Source organism: Sciurus carolinensis, chromosome 4 (genome assembly GCF_902686445.1).
Source record: "Sciurus carolinensis chromosome 4, mSciCar1.2, whole genome shotgun sequence".
Classification (NCBI taxonomy): Eukaryota; Metazoa; Chordata; class Mammalia; order Rodentia; family Sciuridae; genus Sciurus; species Sciurus carolinensis.
In genome coordinates this window covers 160,216,476-160,236,939 of record NC_062216.1, presented here as the reverse complement: position 1 = coordinate 160,236,939, position 20,464 = coordinate 160,216,476, and the positions used below count along the sequence as shown (strand labels likewise).

The 20,464-nt window shown below is 42.0% G+C and overlaps 1 protein-coding gene across 8 annotated transcripts in view; it reads left to right on the top strand.

Moving 5' to 3' along the window:
• Slc41a2 (solute carrier family 41 member 2) overlaps positions 1-20,464 on the top strand; it is a 124,927-nt gene that overhangs the window by 10,464 nt on the left and 93,999 nt on the right. For 6 of the 8 annotated variants that reach the window (XM_047549181.1, XM_047549178.1, XM_047549182.1 and 3 more), the window contains exon 2: positions 17,019-17,741. In XM_047549181.1, coding sequence (XP_047405137.1) covers positions 17,187-17,741 — 555 coding nt within the window. In that variant the 5' untranslated portion in view covers positions 17,019-17,186. Of the gene's footprint in view, positions 1-1,366; positions 1,508-13,873; positions 13,952-17,018; positions 17,742-20,464 lie in introns of those variants that run through there. The other 2 variants (XM_047549179.1, XM_047549180.1) reach the window with 2 other exon arrangements.

Below are 20,464 nucleotides of genomic sequence, written 5' to 3'. Positions count from 1 at the left end.
TAACATTCTGGAAGCTTTTATTATTAATGTTTAGCTTATTTATACAGCGAGTCAAATTATGTTTTAAGTTGGTCGTAGAAGTGGGTATGCATTTTTAACATGGAACCCTAAGAGTATTAGAATGTGATTAAAGGATAAAATATGAAAGTGTACTCTTGTATGAATTCCAAATAACAATTTGTACTCACTTGAAATGCTAATGAGCTGTAGTTGCTTAGTTTCTAAATATGACGATTTCAGATTTAGTCCAGATTTTTAAGTGCTAGAGAAACAGTTAAGGAAATGTAGTGTGTTTTATTCGTATGTACTCCTACTTGTTACACAAGTGTTGTCCGCTTATAAAAACACCTACAAGAAGTATTGAGTTAAAAAATAGAAGTAAAAGAATGATAAAATTATAGCATTTGCAGGCAAATGGATGAAATTGGAGAATATCATGCTATGTGAGATAAACCAATCTCAAAAAATCAAAGGACGAATGATCTCGCTGATAAGCGGATGATGACACATAATGGGGGTTTGGAGGGGTTAGTGTTAGGGTTAGGGTTAGGTTTAGGGAGGGGGGCAAGAATGGAGGAGGGAAGGACTGTATAGAGGGAAAAGAGGGGTGGCTAGGGTAGCGGGGGGAAGGGGGAAAAATGGCAGAATGAATCAAACAACATTGCCCTGTGTAAATTTATGATTACACGAATGGTATGCCTTTACTCCTTGTACAGAGAATCAAAATGTATCCCATTTGTTTACAATAAAAAAAATAGAAGTATAAAATCATACCAGAATAGGGATATAATATTAGGTAAATAAGTTGATCATAAGGTTTGAGTTTCAGATGTAGCTGTGTCCTTGCACTGAAAAACAGGTGACTCCATCTCATTAAAGAAAAGCAAAAATAGCATTTTTCCAGTATCAAGGCTGTGTGTGTGTGTGTGTGTGTGTGTGTGTGTGTATACACAATTCCTAAATAAAATTTCATATGATTTTATGTAGGGGAGGGGTGCTAGTGAGGAGGAAGAGTGGTCTCTGAGACAGTGGTGTTTTTTTTTTTTTTTTTTTTTTGGGTGCTGGGGATTGAACCCAGGGCCTTGTGCTTGCAAGGCAAGCACTCTACCAACTGAGCTGCATCCCCAGCCCCTCTGAGACAGTTTGCAGGAAATTTAGTTTTTGTTTTTAAATATACATAAGAAATGTTTGCAACAGAGTGGGGAAACACCGCTTTCCGTTGTTTGGAGACAGTCCCCAACTTCAGAGCAGCTCCCTGGTCTGCCCTCCAGCCCTTCTCTGTCCTGTCCCCAATAGCAGGGCAAAAACTTGTGGTCATTGCTTCCTGTGTTATAAAACTGCTTCTGCATTGCTATCATTTGATCAGAACCCCTCGTTCTGTGATTGAGCTGCTGTCCTCGTCCTGGTGACTTTTGGTGGGGCCTGGTGGAATGCACGGTGCGGTGTCACGCAGCGCTACACCTTGATCTTGGGACGCCCTCCACATTCAGCCTGTCGACATCTCCCGGTAGGCAGAGTTGCTTTAACAGCTGGTCGTGTCTTAGTTGACCCTTTGGCTTGTTGATCTTGTTTGTTTTTTCCATTTTCATTTTGTTTTTGAGATAGTGTCACCGGGTTGCCCAGGCTGGCTTGGGGCTCCTGGGCTTAGCCAGTCCTCCTGCCTCAGCCTCCCTGATCCCTGGGACCATAAGCAGGCTTCCACACCCTGCTTTTGGCTTGTTTTTGGTGAATCCTTCCAAGTAAAGATTCATTAAAAACGATTTCTTTGTGGGGGGACTAGAGGTTACAATTCTGAGAATGGAATGAGCATCTCGGTCTCCTGTCATTTGGAAGATCATGACACATACTGAGGACTTATTATACAAAGGACTTATTATTCCCACTGTTATTTCTGCTGGCTTAAACAAATTCTTTGCAAACATTCAGCTGTCTCTCAGGCATGAGGAAGCTCTGGGAGCGATACCTTTTATGACATTGCTTTTTCCCGTTAGTGGGCGACCTTAGAGGTGAGGGGTGGTTTTATGGAGTTCCGCTGGCTTCTGGGTGTCGGTAGCCGAATCATGCCCAGGATTGCTCAAGCGCCTGTGTGTGTGCGCAGTCGAGGCCTCCAGTTTTATAGCCATCTGTATCTGTGGAGGTTGTCCTTTCACGCTTCTCTCATTTTCCCCACTTGTCAAACATTTTTGACATCACTCCCTATTGCCCGGAATGTTACTGCAAGCTCTGGATTTGAGTTTAGGCAGAAAGCTTCCAGTTTAAGCCCATAAAGTCAAGAATTTTTTCAGAATTCCTGTGGACGAGAATGATCAAAGGGCTAAAAATGATGTAGTAATAACTTAGAGTTAGTGGAGGTGAGAATTGACTTCTCCAGTATGATTCCCTTATCAAGATTCACAGTCCCCATAGGTTCTGATGAGCTCTCACGAAAACCGAAAGGAGGAACCTGTTGGGAGTAAGTGCTGAGACAGGTCATCTGATGGTGGGTTCTGCAGGAAGAGGACTTTTTAATTAGCAAGAAAGAAGCTAAGTAGTTCAGATGATAAAACTAATGTCTGATAGGCTGCTTGGACTTTTAAATTTTGCTTCTCTTTAGAATGAGAGGAGTTAGCTGGGCATGGCCATCCCAGCTCCTCAGGAGGCTGGGACAGGAGGATTGCAAGTTCAAGGCCAGTGGGGGCAATTTAGTGATCTCAAAAATAAAAAAGTGCTGGGGATGTAGCTCAGTGGTAGAGTACTTGGCTAGCATGTGCAAGACCCTGTATGATACCCCCAGTACCTTTATTAAAAGAAAAAAAGATGGGGGGGTTGTCATTGAGGGAAATTGATGAAGACTGAACTTTATTCAGATTTGAATTTTTATTTTTTTAAATATTTTTAGTTGGCAGTAGGCCTCTATCTTATTTATGTTCATATGCAGTACTGAGAATCGAACCCAATCCCTCGCACATGCTAGGCACGCACTCTGCCACTGAGCCACACCCCCAGCCCTTGAATTTTTAAATGAAAATAGTTGAAGAAAATTGAGCAGCCATAGAATCATCTTGCTGCTTATATGCTGCAAATAGCAAGTGAAATCAGCGTGATCCTTATCTTCATGAACCTATTACACAGCGAAGTATCAAGTGTTATTCAAAGGAATAAACAAAGGCAATTTATCAAACAAGAAAATAATTTGTACAGTATCAGCTGAGGTCCAGTGTTGCTTGGCATGGTCTTTCTAAAAGCGAATTTAATTGACTACATAACACATCTTGTTTTGTAATGATGGGCATTTTAATAACAAAAGGAAACATGAGATATACAGAGGAAATGCAGAAAGCTTGCTTGCAGAATGCAAAAGTAAGAATATGTAACAACCAAAATGTGGCTGACTTGGGGGTTGCTGTGTGCCTTTATGTGACGGTACAGTGGTTTTTAGTATATTGATACAAATATAAAAAAACCTGTTCAACGTGTTTTTAAAAGTTATGATCAGGGCTGGGGAGATAGCTCAGTCGGTATAGTGCTTGCCTTGCAAGCACAAGGCCCTGAGTTCAATCCCCAGCACCACAAAAAAAACCAAAAAGTTATGATCAACTGTGATAATTTCCGGTAATAGATTACACCAAAACTTTTACTTATTGTTATGAGAAGATAACAAAATGTTAAATTACCTTTCACACCTTTTTTAGTGATTAGGCACACTTTATACCTGCCAACATAGCTTTGTTGGATATTTTAAGTATTATTTAACCTTTGCAATGGAACAGAATAACTCCTCTGGTACAATGGCACTTTTCTCCAAGATTCTGAGTTGGTAAACCCACACACCTACAATACACTTCTTTTCCTTAACTTTTAAAAATTAAGTTTTAGCACTAATGTTGAATTTTTGTGACTGTAGTTGAATTCATAAGGGTTAGTTTATTTCCCTTTAAGTCAAACACCCTGTGGCCCAACCACAGCAAGATTTTCACGGGGAACCTGGAATGGATCTTCCTATAAATCTAAGTGCACTCAGTGGAAAGGACTTCTCTTCAGCTGAGATTTTGTCTTTCCTGCATTTTGGATGTTAAAACGTACGCTTACTTTTTAGGGGAAGATTGTATTTAAGCTTGGTAAAATTTGGGAGGAAATTTTTCTGTTTGAGATTCACACGTTTGGAAACCACTGTTTTGAAACTCCTTAGCCTTCAAGGGCTCAGGATGTCGGAGCCTCCTACGCCGGTAGGAACCTGGCAGTCAGACTGGGTTCGCTTTTGTCAGGTTATGCTGTGGCAACCAGCAGGTCCAAACTCTGTGCCTTCGGGGGCCAGGAGCTTTTGTGATTTCTTGTGCCATGTGCCCGTGGGTGCTGTGGTTGACTCTGGTGGCTGCTGCTCTCCACGTGTCCTGGTCCTGGGACCCAGTCTGCAGCAGCAGCAAGTGCCTAGGACGTGCCACTGTCAAATGGGGAAAGGAGAGGTACCTGGTTGTTCCTGCTGCCCTTGGTTGGCCTAAAGGGTCACATGGCCCAACCTCAACTGCGGAGATGAAGTGTCACCCTCCCGGGGTGCAGCAGGTGACATGGCAACAGGGAGGGAGATCAGTCCTGTCCTGGAGGGGAGCAAACACTGGGAGTAATAGTAAAATAGCCTCATCCTGTGAATGGCTCCCTAACATAGGCGCACAGCCTAAAGGGCAGTAATGGGCGGCACCTCCACAGCCCCCTCCGAGCTTCCGCACCAGGCCCCAGTGTCCCCTCCAGCGATTTGTTTACCGTACCCGTCTTATATTCCATTGTACAAATATGCCGCCACCCCCCTCACCCCCCCTTGTGGGTTAATTTCAGTTTTTCGCTGGGAGAACACCTGCTCTGTCTTGGGCGGTCAGCGGGTTTCTCCAGGGCAGGTGCTGGCGGGGTTTCTGGATCGGAGGGCGCGTGGCTCTAATTTAGTAGATAGTGCCAGGTGGTTTCCCAAGGTTCTGACAAATTTTAGTATACATGCCGATCATTTGGGACACTACTAAAAGTGCAGGGTTTGATTTAGTGGGTAGGGGTTCGGGTGGGAGCCTGCTGAGATCCTGCGTTTCTAACAAGCTCCCAGCTGCTGCTGGTGCTGCTGGACCACAGGCCGACCATTCAGTAGACAGGTCTGCGCACTCAGACAGCCAGTTGCCCTCGTGTCGCCTACACAGCACCAGAGGGTCTTTGGAACAAAACTGCTAAGGAACAACATTTGACACAGCTAGCTCTACGTTTTAAAAATCGACTTTTTTTTTTTTTTTTTTTTGCAGTGCAGGGTGATTGAACCCAGGGCCTGGAACATGCTAGAACTTGCTGTCCTCCTGCCTTATCCTCCCCAGTACGTGGGATTACAGTTTTATGCCACCAAACCTGGTTATATATATATATTTTAAAACTTTTTTGGTGGTTGCAGATGGACAGCATGTCTCTGTTTATTTTTATGTTGTGCTGAGGATCGAACCCAGTGCCTCACACATGGGAGGCAAGCATTCTGCCTCTGAGCTACAGCCCCAGCCCTTTATATATATATATATATATATATATTTTTTATTGGTTTCTTTTTTTTTTTTAATTTTATTGTAAACAAATGGGATACATGTTGTTTCTCTGTTTGTACATGGAGTAAAGGCATACCATTTGTGTAATCATAAATTTACATAGGGTAATGCTGTTTGATTCATTCTGTTATTTTTCCCTTCCCCCCCACCCCTCCCACCCCTCCCACCCCTCTTTTCCCTCTATACAGTCCTTCCTTCCTCCATTCTTGCCACCCTCTCTAACCCTAACTCTAACCCTAACACTAACCCCTCCCACACCCCATTATGTGTCATCATCCACTTATTAGCGATATCATTCGTCCTTTGTTTTTTTGAGATTGGCTTATCTCACATAGCATGATATTCTCCAATTTCATCCATTTGCCTGCAAATGCCATAATTTTATCATTCTTTATGGCTGAGTAATATTCCATTGTATATATATACCACAGTTTCTTTATCCATTCATCAATTGAAGGACATCTAGGTTGGTTCCACAATCTGGCTATGGTGAATTGAGCAGCAATGAACATTGATGTGGCTGTATCTCTGTAATATGCTGATTTTAAGTCCTTTGGGTATAGGCCAAGGAGTGGGATAGCTGGGTCAAATGGTGGTTCCATTCCAAGTTTTCTAAGGAATCTCCACACTGCTCTCCAGAGTGGCTGCACTAATTTGCAGCCCCATCAGCAATGTATGAGTGTACCTTTCTCCCCACATCCTTGCCAACACCTGTTGTTGCTTATATTCTTGATAATCGCCATTCTAATTGGGGTGAGATGGAATCTTAGGGTGGTTTTGATTTGCATTTCTCTTATTACTAGAAATGTTGAACATTTTTCCATATGTTTGTTGATTGCTTGTAGATCTTCTGTGAAGTGTCTATTCATTTCCTTAGCCAATTTGTCGTTTGGATTATTTGCATTCTTGGTGTAGAGTTTTTTGAGTTCTTTATAGATTCTGGAGATTAGTGCTCTATCTGAAGTATGATTGGCAAAGATTTTCTCCCACTCTGTAGGCTCTTTCTTCACATTGCTGATAGTTTCCTTTGCTGAGAGAAAGCTTTTTAGTTTGAATCTATCCCAGTTATTGATTCTTGCTTTTATTTCTTGTGCTATGGGAGTCCTGTTGAAGAAGTCTAGTCCTAAGCCGACATGTTAAAGCTCTGGACCTACTTTTTCTTCTATAAGATGCACGGTCTCTGGTCTGATTCCGAGATCCTTAATCCATTTTGAGTTTAGTTTCGTGCATGGTGAGAGACATGGGTTTAGTTTCATTCTGTTGCATATGGATTTCCAATTTTCCCAGCACCATTTGTTGAAGAGGCTATCTTTTCTCCATTGCATATTTTTGGCCCCTTTGTCTAGTATGAGGAAATTATATTTATTTGGGTTTGTGTCCGTGTCCTCTATTCTGTACCATTGATCCACCTTTCTATTTTGGTACCAATACCATGCCGTTTTTGTTACTATTGCTTTGTAGTAGAGTTGAAGATCTGGTATTGCGATACCCCCTGCTTCACTCTTTCTGCCAAGGATTGCTTTAGCTATTCTGGGTTTTTTATTCTTCCAGATGAATTTCATAATTTCTTGCTCTATTTCTGTAAGGTACATCATTGGGATTTTAATTGGAATTGCATTGAATCTGTATAGCACTTTTGGTAGTATGGCCATCTTGACAATATTAATTCTTCCTATCCAAGAACATGGGAGATCTTTCCATCTTCTGAGGTTTTCTTTAATTTCTTTCTTTAGTGTTCTGTAGTTCTCACTGTAGAGGTGTTTCACCTCTTTTGTGAGATTGATTCCCAAGTATTTTATTTTTTTCGATGCTATTGTGAATGGGGTAGTTTTCCTAATTTCTCTTTCTGAAGATTCATCACTTATATATAAAAATGCCTTAGATTTATGTGCATTGATCTTATATCCCGCTACTTTACTGAATTCACTTATGAGATCTAAAAGTTTCTGGTGGAATTTCCTGGTTCCTCTAAGTATATAATCATATCATCAGCAAATAGGGATAGTTTGAGTTCTTCTTTTCCTATTCGTATCCCTTTAATTTCTTCGGTCTGTCTAATTGCTCTGGCTAGAGTATCAAGGATGATATTGAAAAGAAGTGGTGAAAGAGGGCATCCCTGCCTTGTTCCAGTTTTAAGGGAATGCTTTCAGTTTTTCACCATTTAGAATGATATTAGCCATGGGCTTAGCATAGATGGCCTTTACAATGTTAAGGAATGTTCCCACTATCCCTATTTTTTCTAGTGTTTTGAGCATGAAGGGGTGCTGTATTTTATCAAATGCTTTTTCTGCATCTATCGAAATAATCATGTGATTCTTGACTTTATGTCTATTGATATGGTGAATTACATTTATTGATTTCCTGATGTTGAACCAACCTTGCATCCCTGGGATGAAACCCACTTGATCATGGTGCACTATCTTTTTAATATGTTTTTGTATGCGATTTGCTAAAATTTTGTTGAGAATTTTTGCGTCGATGTTCATTAAGGATATTGGTCTGAAATTTTCTTTCCTCGATGTGTCTCTGTCTGGTTTAGGTATCAGGGTAATATTGGCTTCATAGAATGAGTTTGGAGGGGTTCCCTCCTCTTCTATTTTATGGAATACTTTGAGAAGTATTGGAATGAGCTCTTCTTTAAAGATTTTGTAGAACTCGACTGAAAACCCATCTGGTCCTGGACTTTTCTTTGTTGGTAGGCTTTTGATGACTTCATCTATTTCATTACTTGAAATTGGTCTATTTAAATTGTGTATGTCCTCCTCGTTCAGTTTAGGCAATTCATATGTCTCTAGAAACCTGTTGATGTCTTCGAAATTTTCTATTTTGTTGGAGTATAGATTTTCAAAATAGCTTCTAATTATGTTTTGTATTTCAGTCGTGTCTGTTGTGATATTTCCTTGTTCATTCCGAATTTTAGTGATTAGGGTTTTCTCTCATCTTCTCTTTGTTAGTGTGGCTAAAGGTTTATCAATTTTGTTTATTTTTTCGAAAAACCAACTATTTATTTTGTCAATTTTTTGTATTGTTTCTTTTGTTTCAATTTCCTTGATTTCAGCTCTGAGTTTAACTATTTCCTGTCTTCTACTACTTTTGGTGTTGGTCTGTTCTTCTTTTCTAGGGCTTTGAGCTGTAGTGTTAGGTCATTTATTTGTTGAGTTTTACTTCTTTTATTAAATGCGCTCCATGAAATAAATTTTCCTCTAAGTACTGCTTTCATAGTGTCCCAGAGATTTTGATATGATGTTTCTTTGTTCTCATTTACCTCTAAGAATTTTTAATTTCCTTCCTAATATCTTCTGTTATCCATTCATCATATAATAGCATATTGTTTAATCTCCACGTGTTGGAGTAGTTTCTGTTTTTTACTCTTTCATTTATTTCTAACTTCAATCCATTATGATCTGATAGAATACAAGGTAGTGTCTCTATCTTCTTGTATTTGCTAACATTAGCTTTGTGGCATAATACATGGTCTATTTTAGAGAAGGATCCATGTGCTGCTGAGAAGAAAGTGTATTTGCTCTTGGTTGGATGGTATATTCTATAAATGTCTGTTAAGTCTAAATTATTGATTGTGTTATTGAGATCTATGGTTTCTTTGTTCAATTTTTGTTTGGAAGATCTGTCCAGTGGTGAGAGAGGCGTGTTAAAATCACCTAGTATTATTGTGTTATGGTCTATTTGGTTTCTAAAATTGAGAAGGATTTGTTTGACATACATGGATGAGCCACTGTTTGGGGCATAGATGTTTATGATTGTTATATCTTGCTGATTTATGGTTCCCTTAAGCAGTATGAAATGTCCTTCTTTATCCCTTCTGACTAACTTTGGCTTGAAGTCCACATTATCTGAAATGAGGATGGATACTCCAGCTTTTTTGCTGAGTCCATGTGCATGGTTTGTTTTTCCCCATCCTTTCACCTTTAGTCTATGGGTATCTCTTTCTATGAGGTGAGTCTCTTGCAGGCAACAAATTGTTTGGTCTTTCTTCATAATCCAATCTGCCAGTCTATGTCTTTTGATTGATGAATTCAGGCCATTAACATTCAGGGTTATTATTGAGATATGATTTGTATTCCCGGTCATTTGGCTCATTTTTAAAATTTTATTTATTTATTTATTATTTTGACACAACTTGGTTCCTCCTTTATTTGATAGTTCCTTTAGGATAATTCCTCCCTTTGCTGATTTGCTTCTTTGTTTTTTATCTCTTCCTCATTGAATATTTTGCTGAGAATGTTCTGTAATGCTGGCTTTCTTTTTGTAAATTCTTTTAGCTTTTGTTATCATGGAATGATTTTATTTCATCATCAAATTTGAAGGTAAGTTTTGCTGGGTATAAGATTCTTGGTTGGCATCCATTTTCTTTCAGAGCTTGAAAAATGTTGTTCCAGGCCCTTCTAGCTTTTAGGGTCTGGATTGAAAAATCTGCTGATATCCGTATTGGTTTCCCCCTGAATGTAATTTGGTTCTTTTCTCTCACAGCCTTTAAAATTCTGTCTTTATTTTGTATGTTCGGTATTTTCATTATAATGTGCCTTGGTGTGGGTCTGTTGTAATTTTGTGTATTTGGAGTCCTATAAGCCTCTTGAACTTATTTTCCATTTCATTCTTCAAATTTGGGAAATTTTCTGATATGATTTCATTGAATAGATTGTTCATTCCTTTGGTTTGTTTCTCTAAGCCTTCCTCAATCCCAGTAATTCTCAAATTTGGCCTTTTCATGATATCCCATAGTTCTTGGCGATTCTGTTCATGATTTCTTACCATCTTTTCTGTTTGTTCAACTTTGTTTTCAAGGTTAAATATTTTGTCTTCAATATCTGAGGTTCTGTCTTACAGGTGTTCTATCCTATTGGTTGTGCTTTCTATGGAGTTCTTAATTTGGTTTATTGTTTCCTTCATTTCAAGGATTTCTGTTTGGTTTTTTTTCAATATCTCTAACTCTTTATTGAAATGATCTTTTGCTTCCTGTATTTGCTCTTTTAACTGTCGATTGGTGCTATCATTCAATGCCTGCATTTGCTCTTTCATCTCATCATTCAATGCCTGCATTTGCTCTTTCATCTCATCGTTTGCTTCCCTAATCATTTTAATTATGTACATTCTGAACTCCCTTTCTGTCATTTCTTCTGCCATGCTGTCGTTGGATTTTATTGATGTAACATCTAGATTTGTTTGGAGCATTTTCTTCCCTTGTTTTCTCATATTGTTCAGGAATCAGTGGGTCATTAAGATATTGCAGATTTCCTCTATTGACTTATAATGTCCCTGAAGATTGCTAGTATATCCCCTCTTATCCTTCAGTAGCCTGCAGTCTTGGAGGAAGTTGATAATGCGGTGCTCCACAAGGAAGCTGCCTCTCTAGGGATGGTGACCCTCAGGTGGGGTATATTCCCTGATAGTGGGCAGAGGTGCCTCCACTTGTTGACCAATGGTCATCCAAAGGGGAACTAGACTGCGGGTGAGGCAATGCCTGTTTGGGCCTGTGTCTCTGGTTTTACTGACCTTGTGGGAAAACCTCACCCGGTGGGGAAGACTCACCCGGTGGGGAGGTCTCGCTGGTCAGTTCCCCTCCTAGAGGTTCCCCTCAGTCCACAATTACCGCCTGGGCAGGGCAGCCTTCCCAGGCAATGTTCCCAGGGGCCCGGACCTACCTCCTGGGCCTGGGAACCTCACCCTTCGTAGATGAGTCTCCTTAGGCTGCCTCTCCCAGAGAATCTGCCCGCAGTCCTGGAAACTTCGCTCCGCCCCTAGGCATGTCTCTGTGCGGCTCTTCCAGCAAGAAGCCGGTCCTGGGACCCTGCTCTGCACCTAATTGCCTGGCTATGCGGCCCCTCCTCTGAGCCGCCACCTGGAGCCCCGTACAATAGCTCCGAGACCCAGAGACCCACCACACACCTCTTCCTCCCGCCAACCGCCCGTAGCCCTAGGCAGTCACTCCGAGTCCAAGTGACCCACTCTGTTCCTCCTCCTCCTCGGGGTAGCTCCCTGGGTGTTCAGGAGCGGTCGCTCGGAGACCAAGGGACCCACCGCGCTCCTCCTCCAGGCAGGCCACCGGTGTTCAGGAGCGGTCGCTTTGAGTGCAATCAACTCACCACTTGCCTCCTCCTCTGGCAACCGCCTGTGGCTGTGATGCAGTCACTCCTAGACCAAGCGACCCGCCGCGCTTCTCCTCTTCCTCCGGGCAGCCCCCCGGTGTTCAGAAGCGGTTGTTCTGAGTCCAAACAGCTCGCCACGCAGCTCCTCCCCAGGCAGCCGCCCGGAGCCCCAGTGGTTGCTCCGAGTCCAAGCTCTGTGCTGAGCCGCCTCCTCTACGATGATCCCAGTTGTCCGTGTTTACCGCTCCAGTGGGGGGAAGGGCGTCTCGCCGAGCAACTGCACTTCACAAATTCCCTGCCGGGGCTACCGCCCCATCCGGGATGCCTCCCCAACAGGAGAGACTCACCCGGCGGCTTTGAGTTGGTCCCAAGTCTCTCACTATCTCCTCTTTTGAATCCTGTGTCCTGGAGCAACGTGAAATGCAGCCGCCCTCTAGGCCGCCATCTTGAAACTCCCCTTTATATTTTTATTGACATTGTTTAGATAGTTTATTTTCAAATAGTTGTTTTTATGGATCGTAATGTGATGTTTTGATCTAAGTATACATTGTAGAAAAATTCAGTCAAGCTGATACATCCATTATCTCACCACCTTGAGAGAGAGAGTATGTGTGTGTAGGACATTAAAAATCTATCCTTTTACCAATTTTGAAACATGCATTACTATTAACCATGGTCACCATGCACTGCAGTATGTCGCTGAAGGTTTATTCTTCTAGTCTAACTGAAACTTTGATCAGCATCTTCTCTTTCCCTCACCCCACCCCCCCGTCTCTGCTAATTATCTGTTTACTCTCTATGAGAGCAACTCTTTTGTATTCCACATGTTAGCAATTTCATGAAGAAATTGTCTTTCTTGCCTGGCTTATTTCACTTAGAATAAAGTCCTCTCTGTCCATGATGTGAATGTCAGAATTTCCTTCCTTTTGTAGGCTGTATACTAATCCACTTGTATGGACACACATTTTCTTTATCCATTCGTCCATTCATGAACACTTAACTTGCACCCATATATTGCTGTTGTACATAATGTTGAATGATACTATTGTTTATAGTCCATGAAAACAATTATTTGAAGACAAACATCTAAACAGGTCATTGTCACTGTAACTCTAAGCCACAGTGTCAACCATCTACTTGCTGGACCTGGTACACATACTTTTTTTTTTTTTTTTAAATTCTGCTTGTGCAAATGTTGTGTTAGTGAATAAAATCATGATTTTGTTTCTTCCTAAAGATTTGTTGTATAGTTTACAGCAATTTCTAAATTTAGACCTACACCATTCTACAAAAGTTTGGAAGAGTCGGGTGGTTCTTAGCCATGTGAGTATTAGATTAGTAGAACCTGCTAAGTAGCTAAGCAGTGGTCCAGAAATATCTCTACTAGTGTGTCTTGGCTTAAGCATCTTCAAGCCAGGGAATCTGAACAATTCCATTTTCTTATTTTTAAAATTTTTTTACTTGTTTTTACTCATTCATAAATGAATAACAGATACAGAACAACTGATTTTTATTTAATAGTATTTATGTACGTGACTCATTTTGATTTAACCACAAAGCTATTTTGATTGTAGTCCATTATTCAAGAAGAGGTTTCTAAGTGATTTCTTTACAGGAAGAAACTTAAAGGATTCCTTAAGGAGGTAGTAGCCTTTGTCAGTAAACACACATCAGAATAACTGATGACCTCTCATTAGCTGGATGAAATGAAGGATAAACAAGAACAGACGCATTTCTCAGAGAAGGATGGTGATGTGTGGTCCACAGCATGTGCTTGTGGAAGGACCATTCCTAGTTGGTCCTTTCTTGGGGATTAATTTTCTATTTGCAGTATTTCCAAACTACACTTAAAAAACAAACAAACAAAAAAAAAGCAAAACACTGTTAGGACAGAAACACCTCTTAGAGTAGCTTCAGCAGTGGAAACTGATTGGCCACGTAATTGGGAAGAACTGGGTGGAATGGGCTTTAAGTAAGTGGTGGAACGCTGACGTTCCGTAGATCCTCTTCTAATGCAGGTGGGTTTCCCTGCAAGTGGCAGTGATGGTGGTCGGGGGAGCTTTGTGACAGCTTCAGAATCATGAGCCAAGGGCAGAGGGAACCCTCCCCTCCAGCAGAGCCCTGTCAGTCACTCACCTTCTGTTGAATGGACTGTTTCCTTCATGAACTTTCTCCAAATTGACTCAGCGACTTCTCGCCCGCTTGGTCTTCACTCCCACTGCAGGGTAATACCCCCTAGAACAGGAACCGTGCCTGTTTCCTCGGTCACTGCAGCCCCAGCATCTGGTGGACTCTCGGGAAATGGTAAGCAACACATATATGAAGCTCCAGGGGAGGGCTCAGGTCCTCCTTTAAAAACTTGTTTATTAAGGCATTATAGTTATGTACAACGTGGGGTTCATTGTGACCTAATTATTACAGGACTCCAGCTCAGTCCCAGTACTTCCCTTTCCTCTTGCTCCCTCTGTTCCCTTTCCTCTCTTCTACCAGTCTTTATTTATTTTTAAGCTAGTGCATTGTAGATGTACATAAAGGTGAAATTCACTGTGTGCTCCTGTGTACACATAGGATTCATTCCCCTGTCCCTCCCTTTCCTGTCCCTCTTGCCTCTCCCTCAGTTCCCTTCCTCTTCTCCACCATCGGCTTTTGCCCAAGTAGGAATGCCAGGAGTAGAAGCTTGAGCTGATGTGTCTGCACATCTGGATCCCACTGGCCAACCCCGTGTGGACTCTGCTTAGCCACATCCCGCAGACATTCTGAGAGATGACGCATCTTGGGAAATTCCCCCTTTTCCCTTTCTTCTCCATTTTTCTACTTGGTGTTGCAAGTTGGGCAAGTGTCCTGAGCACATTTAGAGCTTTCTGAAGTTTAGGTTGACTGCATCGTGAGAGGAAGCTGCCCTCTTCCTTCTTGTTTATCAACTTGTCTCTGCCATTTCATCTCCACTTTAATCAATCTAGTAATTCTGCTTCAAGAGGAAGAAGTTGCCCATCTCTGGTCCTTCGGTGGATAGTCCTTGGGCCTTGTTTTGTCTTTTATTTGATTAACGACTTCTTTGAGGGACTGGGGCTGTAGCTCAGTGACAGAGCGATCCTTAGCACCACATAAAAATAAAACAGGTGCACTCTGTTCATCTACAACTACAAAAAAAAAAAAAAAGACTTCTTCGAGGCAGTTAAATGGCATTTTTTAAAAGGCAAATGAGTTTAATAAATAAAACCACCCAGTCTTGCTCATGTAAGGCTGCAGGGATCTCTGACATGCTAGACATTACACAGAAGGCTCTCGGCTATTCTGGTCTTTTCCTGCCTAGTTTCATCTCCAGTCTGCACTGGTTCCATTCATGTGATTTTCTTTAAACATATAATTTCCCTGTATACTGATCTTCCTGCCAGGGACAAAAATGGCATAGACAGTCACCCCTTGGCATCTGTCGGGAACTGGTTCCAGGATTCCCCACAGATACCAAAATGCAGATGTTCAAGTCCTGGTATGAGATGGCGTAGTATCTGCATGTAACCACCACCCATCTACCCTACCCTTGAAGCCACCTCCAGAGTATTTATAGTACCTAGCACAGTGTAAACGGTTTTCTACTGTCTTGATGAGGAAATGACAAGAAGGAACTGTCAGGAGGGCTGGGGAGGTAGCTCAGTTGGTAGAGTGCTTGCCTGTCAAACACAAAGCCCTGGGTTCGATCCCCAGCACCACCAAAAAAAAAAAAAAAAAAAAAAAAAAAGAAAGAACTGTCGTACGTATTGGGTACCATGAATTTAAAACCATTTTCCATCCGTGACGGGTTGAGTTCACGGCTGTGGAACCTGCACGGGTGGAGGGCCCCTATAGTAATTGGTCTGTCCGTTGCCTTCTCAGCATGGGTCTGCAGGAAGGTGGACAGAATCACTTGGGCAGGTTAAACTGTGGCCTCAAACTTCGATACTCTGAGTCAGTAGGTCTGGGGTCCTGGAGTGTGTATTTGAGGAAGTCCCTGGTGGGGATTCCCAGACTCCTCCATGATCCGAGGGAGGAAGGGAGAGCGAGTGACTGATGAAATGGGTGAGTCAGGCCCCGGTGCCCACACCGCCGCACCTCGCTCTCCCTTTTCCACGCACGGCTTCTGTTGCTCTTCCTATCCAAGGAGAGGAGGTGGATGCTCTAAGGCAACAAATATACTGAATAAGGCAGTTTTTCCTTAAATCAGCCATACTGGTGGCAGCAATTCTTGCTCTAGCCTGGTAGGCAGCCCCAAAGGTGGTGGGCCACCTGGCCTTTACCAAATCAGTGCCAGGGTCTTGATCCCGGGCGCCCTTGGAAGTACAAGATGGGCCTGGGTGTGGTAAGAGACGGCCAAGGCCTTCAGACCCCTCAGAGTTGGTGGCTTCGAAAGCCTTTGTAGCCGAGGCAGCATTTGTGCAAATAGTCAGGCTCTCTAGCTGGGCAGGTGGTGCATGGCCCTGTGGCTTCAGTGCCTGTCACTCTATGTTCAGTGTGTCTCTGTCTCTCTTTAGAGACAGCCTGGTTGCTGGCAGCCAGTCAGGGGCCTACAGCGGGAATAAGGGTCACAGCAGACTTTGAGAAGTATGTAAGTGCATCCAAGCTTTGCTTTGATTGCTTGAAGATGGTGCTTGAGTGACTATTTGTAGTCCCTTTGTCAGTTTGGTTATTTTCTAAATAAAAGAAGGATTTATATTCTTTAAGTCAATTATAATGAATTTTTTTGTATGTCAAAACTACAACTGTGACTGTAGCCTAATTTTACTTTTTCTTTTGTGGTGCTGGGGATTGAATCCAGGGCCTTGTGCATGGGAGGCAAGCACTCTACCAGCTGAGCTACATCCCCAGCCCGTGTAACCTGATTTTATATCTACCAGGCATTGTTACAGTAGACATTATCATTGTTTCCTCATATATTAATAACAAAATGCTTATTAAGTTGTTGTAATATGGCTTATTGTTTAAAGTATAATGAATGCTCTCTTCTGTTGTGTATGGGTATATGTAAAGAGTTGGTGTGATTTGATCGGGTCCTCTACTGTAATAGAAACCATCACTGTATTTCATAAATTTATCCACTGTAGAACTTCAGAGGCAGTTAAAGACCTTACATGGGAATTAATTACATAAAGTATGCAAAAATAAGAAATGCTTTTATCCCAGATTGAGCACAAAAAATAACTCTATATTTAGTTTCTGTACACAAAGCTGTGCTATATGATTATAATCATATAGCACAGAAGAGTTGTTTCTGGCCCACAGCGTATAGTGTGGGCATTTGGGCTGGTTTAAGATGCACTTTATACTTTTAACCATGCAAATCTAAGTATCAGGATAGTTAATCTGATTTTTAAATTCTATTTTTTTTCCCTCGCAGATCCAATTCCCAGGTGGAACTTCTGAACATCCTTGATTTGTGGAGGAAACCCTTCCCAACAATGAAATCAACAGCTTAGTTGAAGCCAGTGTTTGTGCAGTTCTGGTGGATCTGCTATGGTCACGGGGCCTGAGATCTAAGGAATACGGGGACTTCTGTGATGACAATATGACTAATAGTAAAGGAAGATCTCTCACCAGTAAAACGAGCGGTGGTTTTAGTAGTGGAGAAGGTTTTGTCGACTGGACTTTCAATTTAAATACAATTCAGTCTGACAGGTTTTTAAACTTACTGTTGAGTATGGTTCCAGTAATGTACCAGAAAAACCAGGAAGACAGGCACAAAAAAGCCAATGGCCTCTGGCCGGATGGACTGTCCGGGGCGGCGCAGGCCTTCAGCGGCAGGTCCGAGCAGCACACGGAGTACCACAGTTTCTCTGAGCCGACTTTCCACGGCACTGGCGGGCACGCCCCATCCAACTGCAGTCCGAAGTACGACGACTATGCCACCTATAACTACTGCGACGGGAGGGAGGCCTCGGAGACCACCGCCATGCTGCAGGGCGAGGATGCGTCCAGCGAGGGGGACGAGGACGTCATCGTGGAGACGAACCACAGGTTGCCCAAGGAGTCCAGTGGCATCATGGCCTTGCAGATACTGGTGCCGTTTCTGCTCGCTGGTTTTGGAACCGTGTCAGCCGGCATGGTCTTGGACATCGTGCAGGTGAGTTCTGGTGCTTAAGTCCACTGTCTGTCTTTTCATGACATGCTCATCAAAATGCTTTGCGTAGGCTTTGAATTCCAAACCAACCCACCCACCTACCTCTCTCTCTTGCTTTCTGAAACACGGGGGTTTGCAGTCAAGGTCTCATGCACGCGAGGCAGAAGCTCCGCCCTGAGCTGCATCCCTAGATCGCCAGAGTCATGCTGACCTTGAAGTAATGCAAAGCAAGCTAGTTCAAGGAAAGACCCAGGGCCGGATGTATAGCTCTGTTTTGGCAGGTGTGAAGCCCTGAATTCGATCCCCAGTGTAAAAAGGGAGAGAGAAGGGAAAAATTCAGTAAATGTTTTGTTCAATACCTGTTAATTGATTCAGTAAAAATTAATATGTGCTCATTAAAATGAATCCAAACAGTAAAGAGTATTAGGTAAAAGATGGAGTCAGCTCTGCTAATCACCAAACCCACACTCCCTCCTTTCAGAGATTATCACTGTTAAGAATTTGTTGTGTATAGATGAAGGCTTTTTTCTATGCATGCATATGTACAGATGAGTTCTTTCCAGAAATAAAGATGAAATGCTACCTTCACTTTTCTGCAACTTATTCTCATTATTTAGTAATACATATTGGACACAAATTTTTACTCAGAGATTTTCTGCATTTAAAAATGAGTGCTTTGACTGAGGATGGAGCTCCGTAATGGAGCACTGACCTAGCATGTGCCAGACCCTGGTTCAATCCAGTAATGCAAAAACAAATAAAAATAAAATTGATATTAAAAATGAGTACCTGATGTTCTATTATATGTATACACCAAAATTTACTTATTCTTCCATGCTGGTGTTCCAATAAATATGCTGATGAATGTATCTGAATGTATCTTTATATACTTCTATTAATATTTTCATAGGTTGGATTTTTTTTTTTTTTATAGTATTTGGGATTGAACTCGGGACCTTGTATTTGCTAGGGAAGTACTCGGGTACTTCCTCAGTCCTTTATTTTGTGAAATTTTATTTTGAGACAGGATCTCCTTAAGTTGCCCAGGCTGGCCTCAAACTTGAGATTCTCCTGCTTCAGCCTCCTGAGATACTGGGATTATAGGCATGTGCTACCATGCCCAGCTCATAGGATACATCTTAAAAATGAGATTTCTGAAGTTCAAATGGCCAACAAATACATGAAAAAAATGTTCAACACCTTTCACAATCAGGGAGATGCAACTCTTAACTACACTGAGATTTCATCTCACTCAAGTCAGAATGGCAGTCATTGAGAATACAAATAGGCTGAGCTCACAGGCACACTCCTGTTGACTGGAGGCTGAAGCAGGAGGATTGCAAGTTCAAGGCCAACCTCAGCAATTTCATGAGACTTTCAGAAATATAGACCCTGTCTCAAAATAAAAAAATAAAAAATTGAAAAGAACTGGAGGTGGATCTGAGTGGTAAAGCACCCCTGAGTTTGATCCCCGGTAAACTTGCCCACCCTCACAAAATACAGATAATTATCAGTGCTGGTGAAGATGCTTTTGGTGGATTGTAAATTACTGTAGCTGTCATGGAGATTAGTAAGGAGGATACTCGAAAGACTAGACACAGAACCACCGTATGGCCCAGCTATACCGCTCCTGGGTATTGATCCAAAAGAATTAGTGTTCTGCAGTGACACTTGATCCCCGTTTTTGTAGCAGTGTGATTCACAGTTGCCAAATTGTGGAAGCAGCTTAGGTGTCCAGCTGCAGACCACTGGATAACGTGGGTATATATACACAACGGGATTTTACTCAGCCATAATGAAAAATGAAATCATGTCATTTGAAGGAAAAGGATGGAACTAGAGAACATGCCAAGTGAAATCAGTCAGAATCCAAGTCAGGGGTCATACGTTTTCTCTCCTGTGGGAGCTACAGAGAAAAAGGAGAGAAAAGGGACCTTGTGAACCAGGAGACCAGGAGACTCAAGGGAGGAGGGCGAGAATGGGGGCTACAAAGGAAGGAAGCCAACCGAATCCTGAGCGTGCATCTGTGAGCACATCCCAGCGAGCCCATCATCACGTGAAACTGGTCCATCAGTCAAAGAATGAGTCTGGGGAGGGTGCACGCATGTATTCAGGATTCTGCAGATACTGTCCAGCTTTCTGGAAAGCAAAGAGTCTCACACTCCTTCTCACACTCCTTAAATGCATAAGTACTTTTATTTTTCTACACCCATGTTAGCTTTGGATATTCTTGATCTTTTCAATTTTTGCCAAGCTACAGGAAAATATTGGGTTTTAATCAACTTTATTTTTCTACTTTTTCTTGGTGCTGGGGATTGAACCCACAGCCACGTGCATGCTAGGCAGGTGCTCCAGGGCTGAGCTTTACCTGGCCCTCAACATTCTTTGATTGTATAACAATCAAATGTTAACAAATAATGTAAATAACTAAATAAATAAAATAATGTTTTATATTTTTCATGTGTTTAGGCCATTGTGACTTTCTTCTGTCAATTACTGTTCTGTATCTTTTATGCATTTTAAAAATCGATGTACTGATTTGTAGGGGTTTTAAATGTATTATGGTTACAGAACTATCTGCTACGTAATCATCTTTTTGAAGTAGCAAACTGTCAAAATGTGGTATTTTTTACCCTTGGTTTTCTTTCATCAGTCAGGAAGGTTGACCTCGGCAAAGCATTAGGCAGGTTATCTTGTAATGTGCTCTTTATTATTTGCTTCCTAAA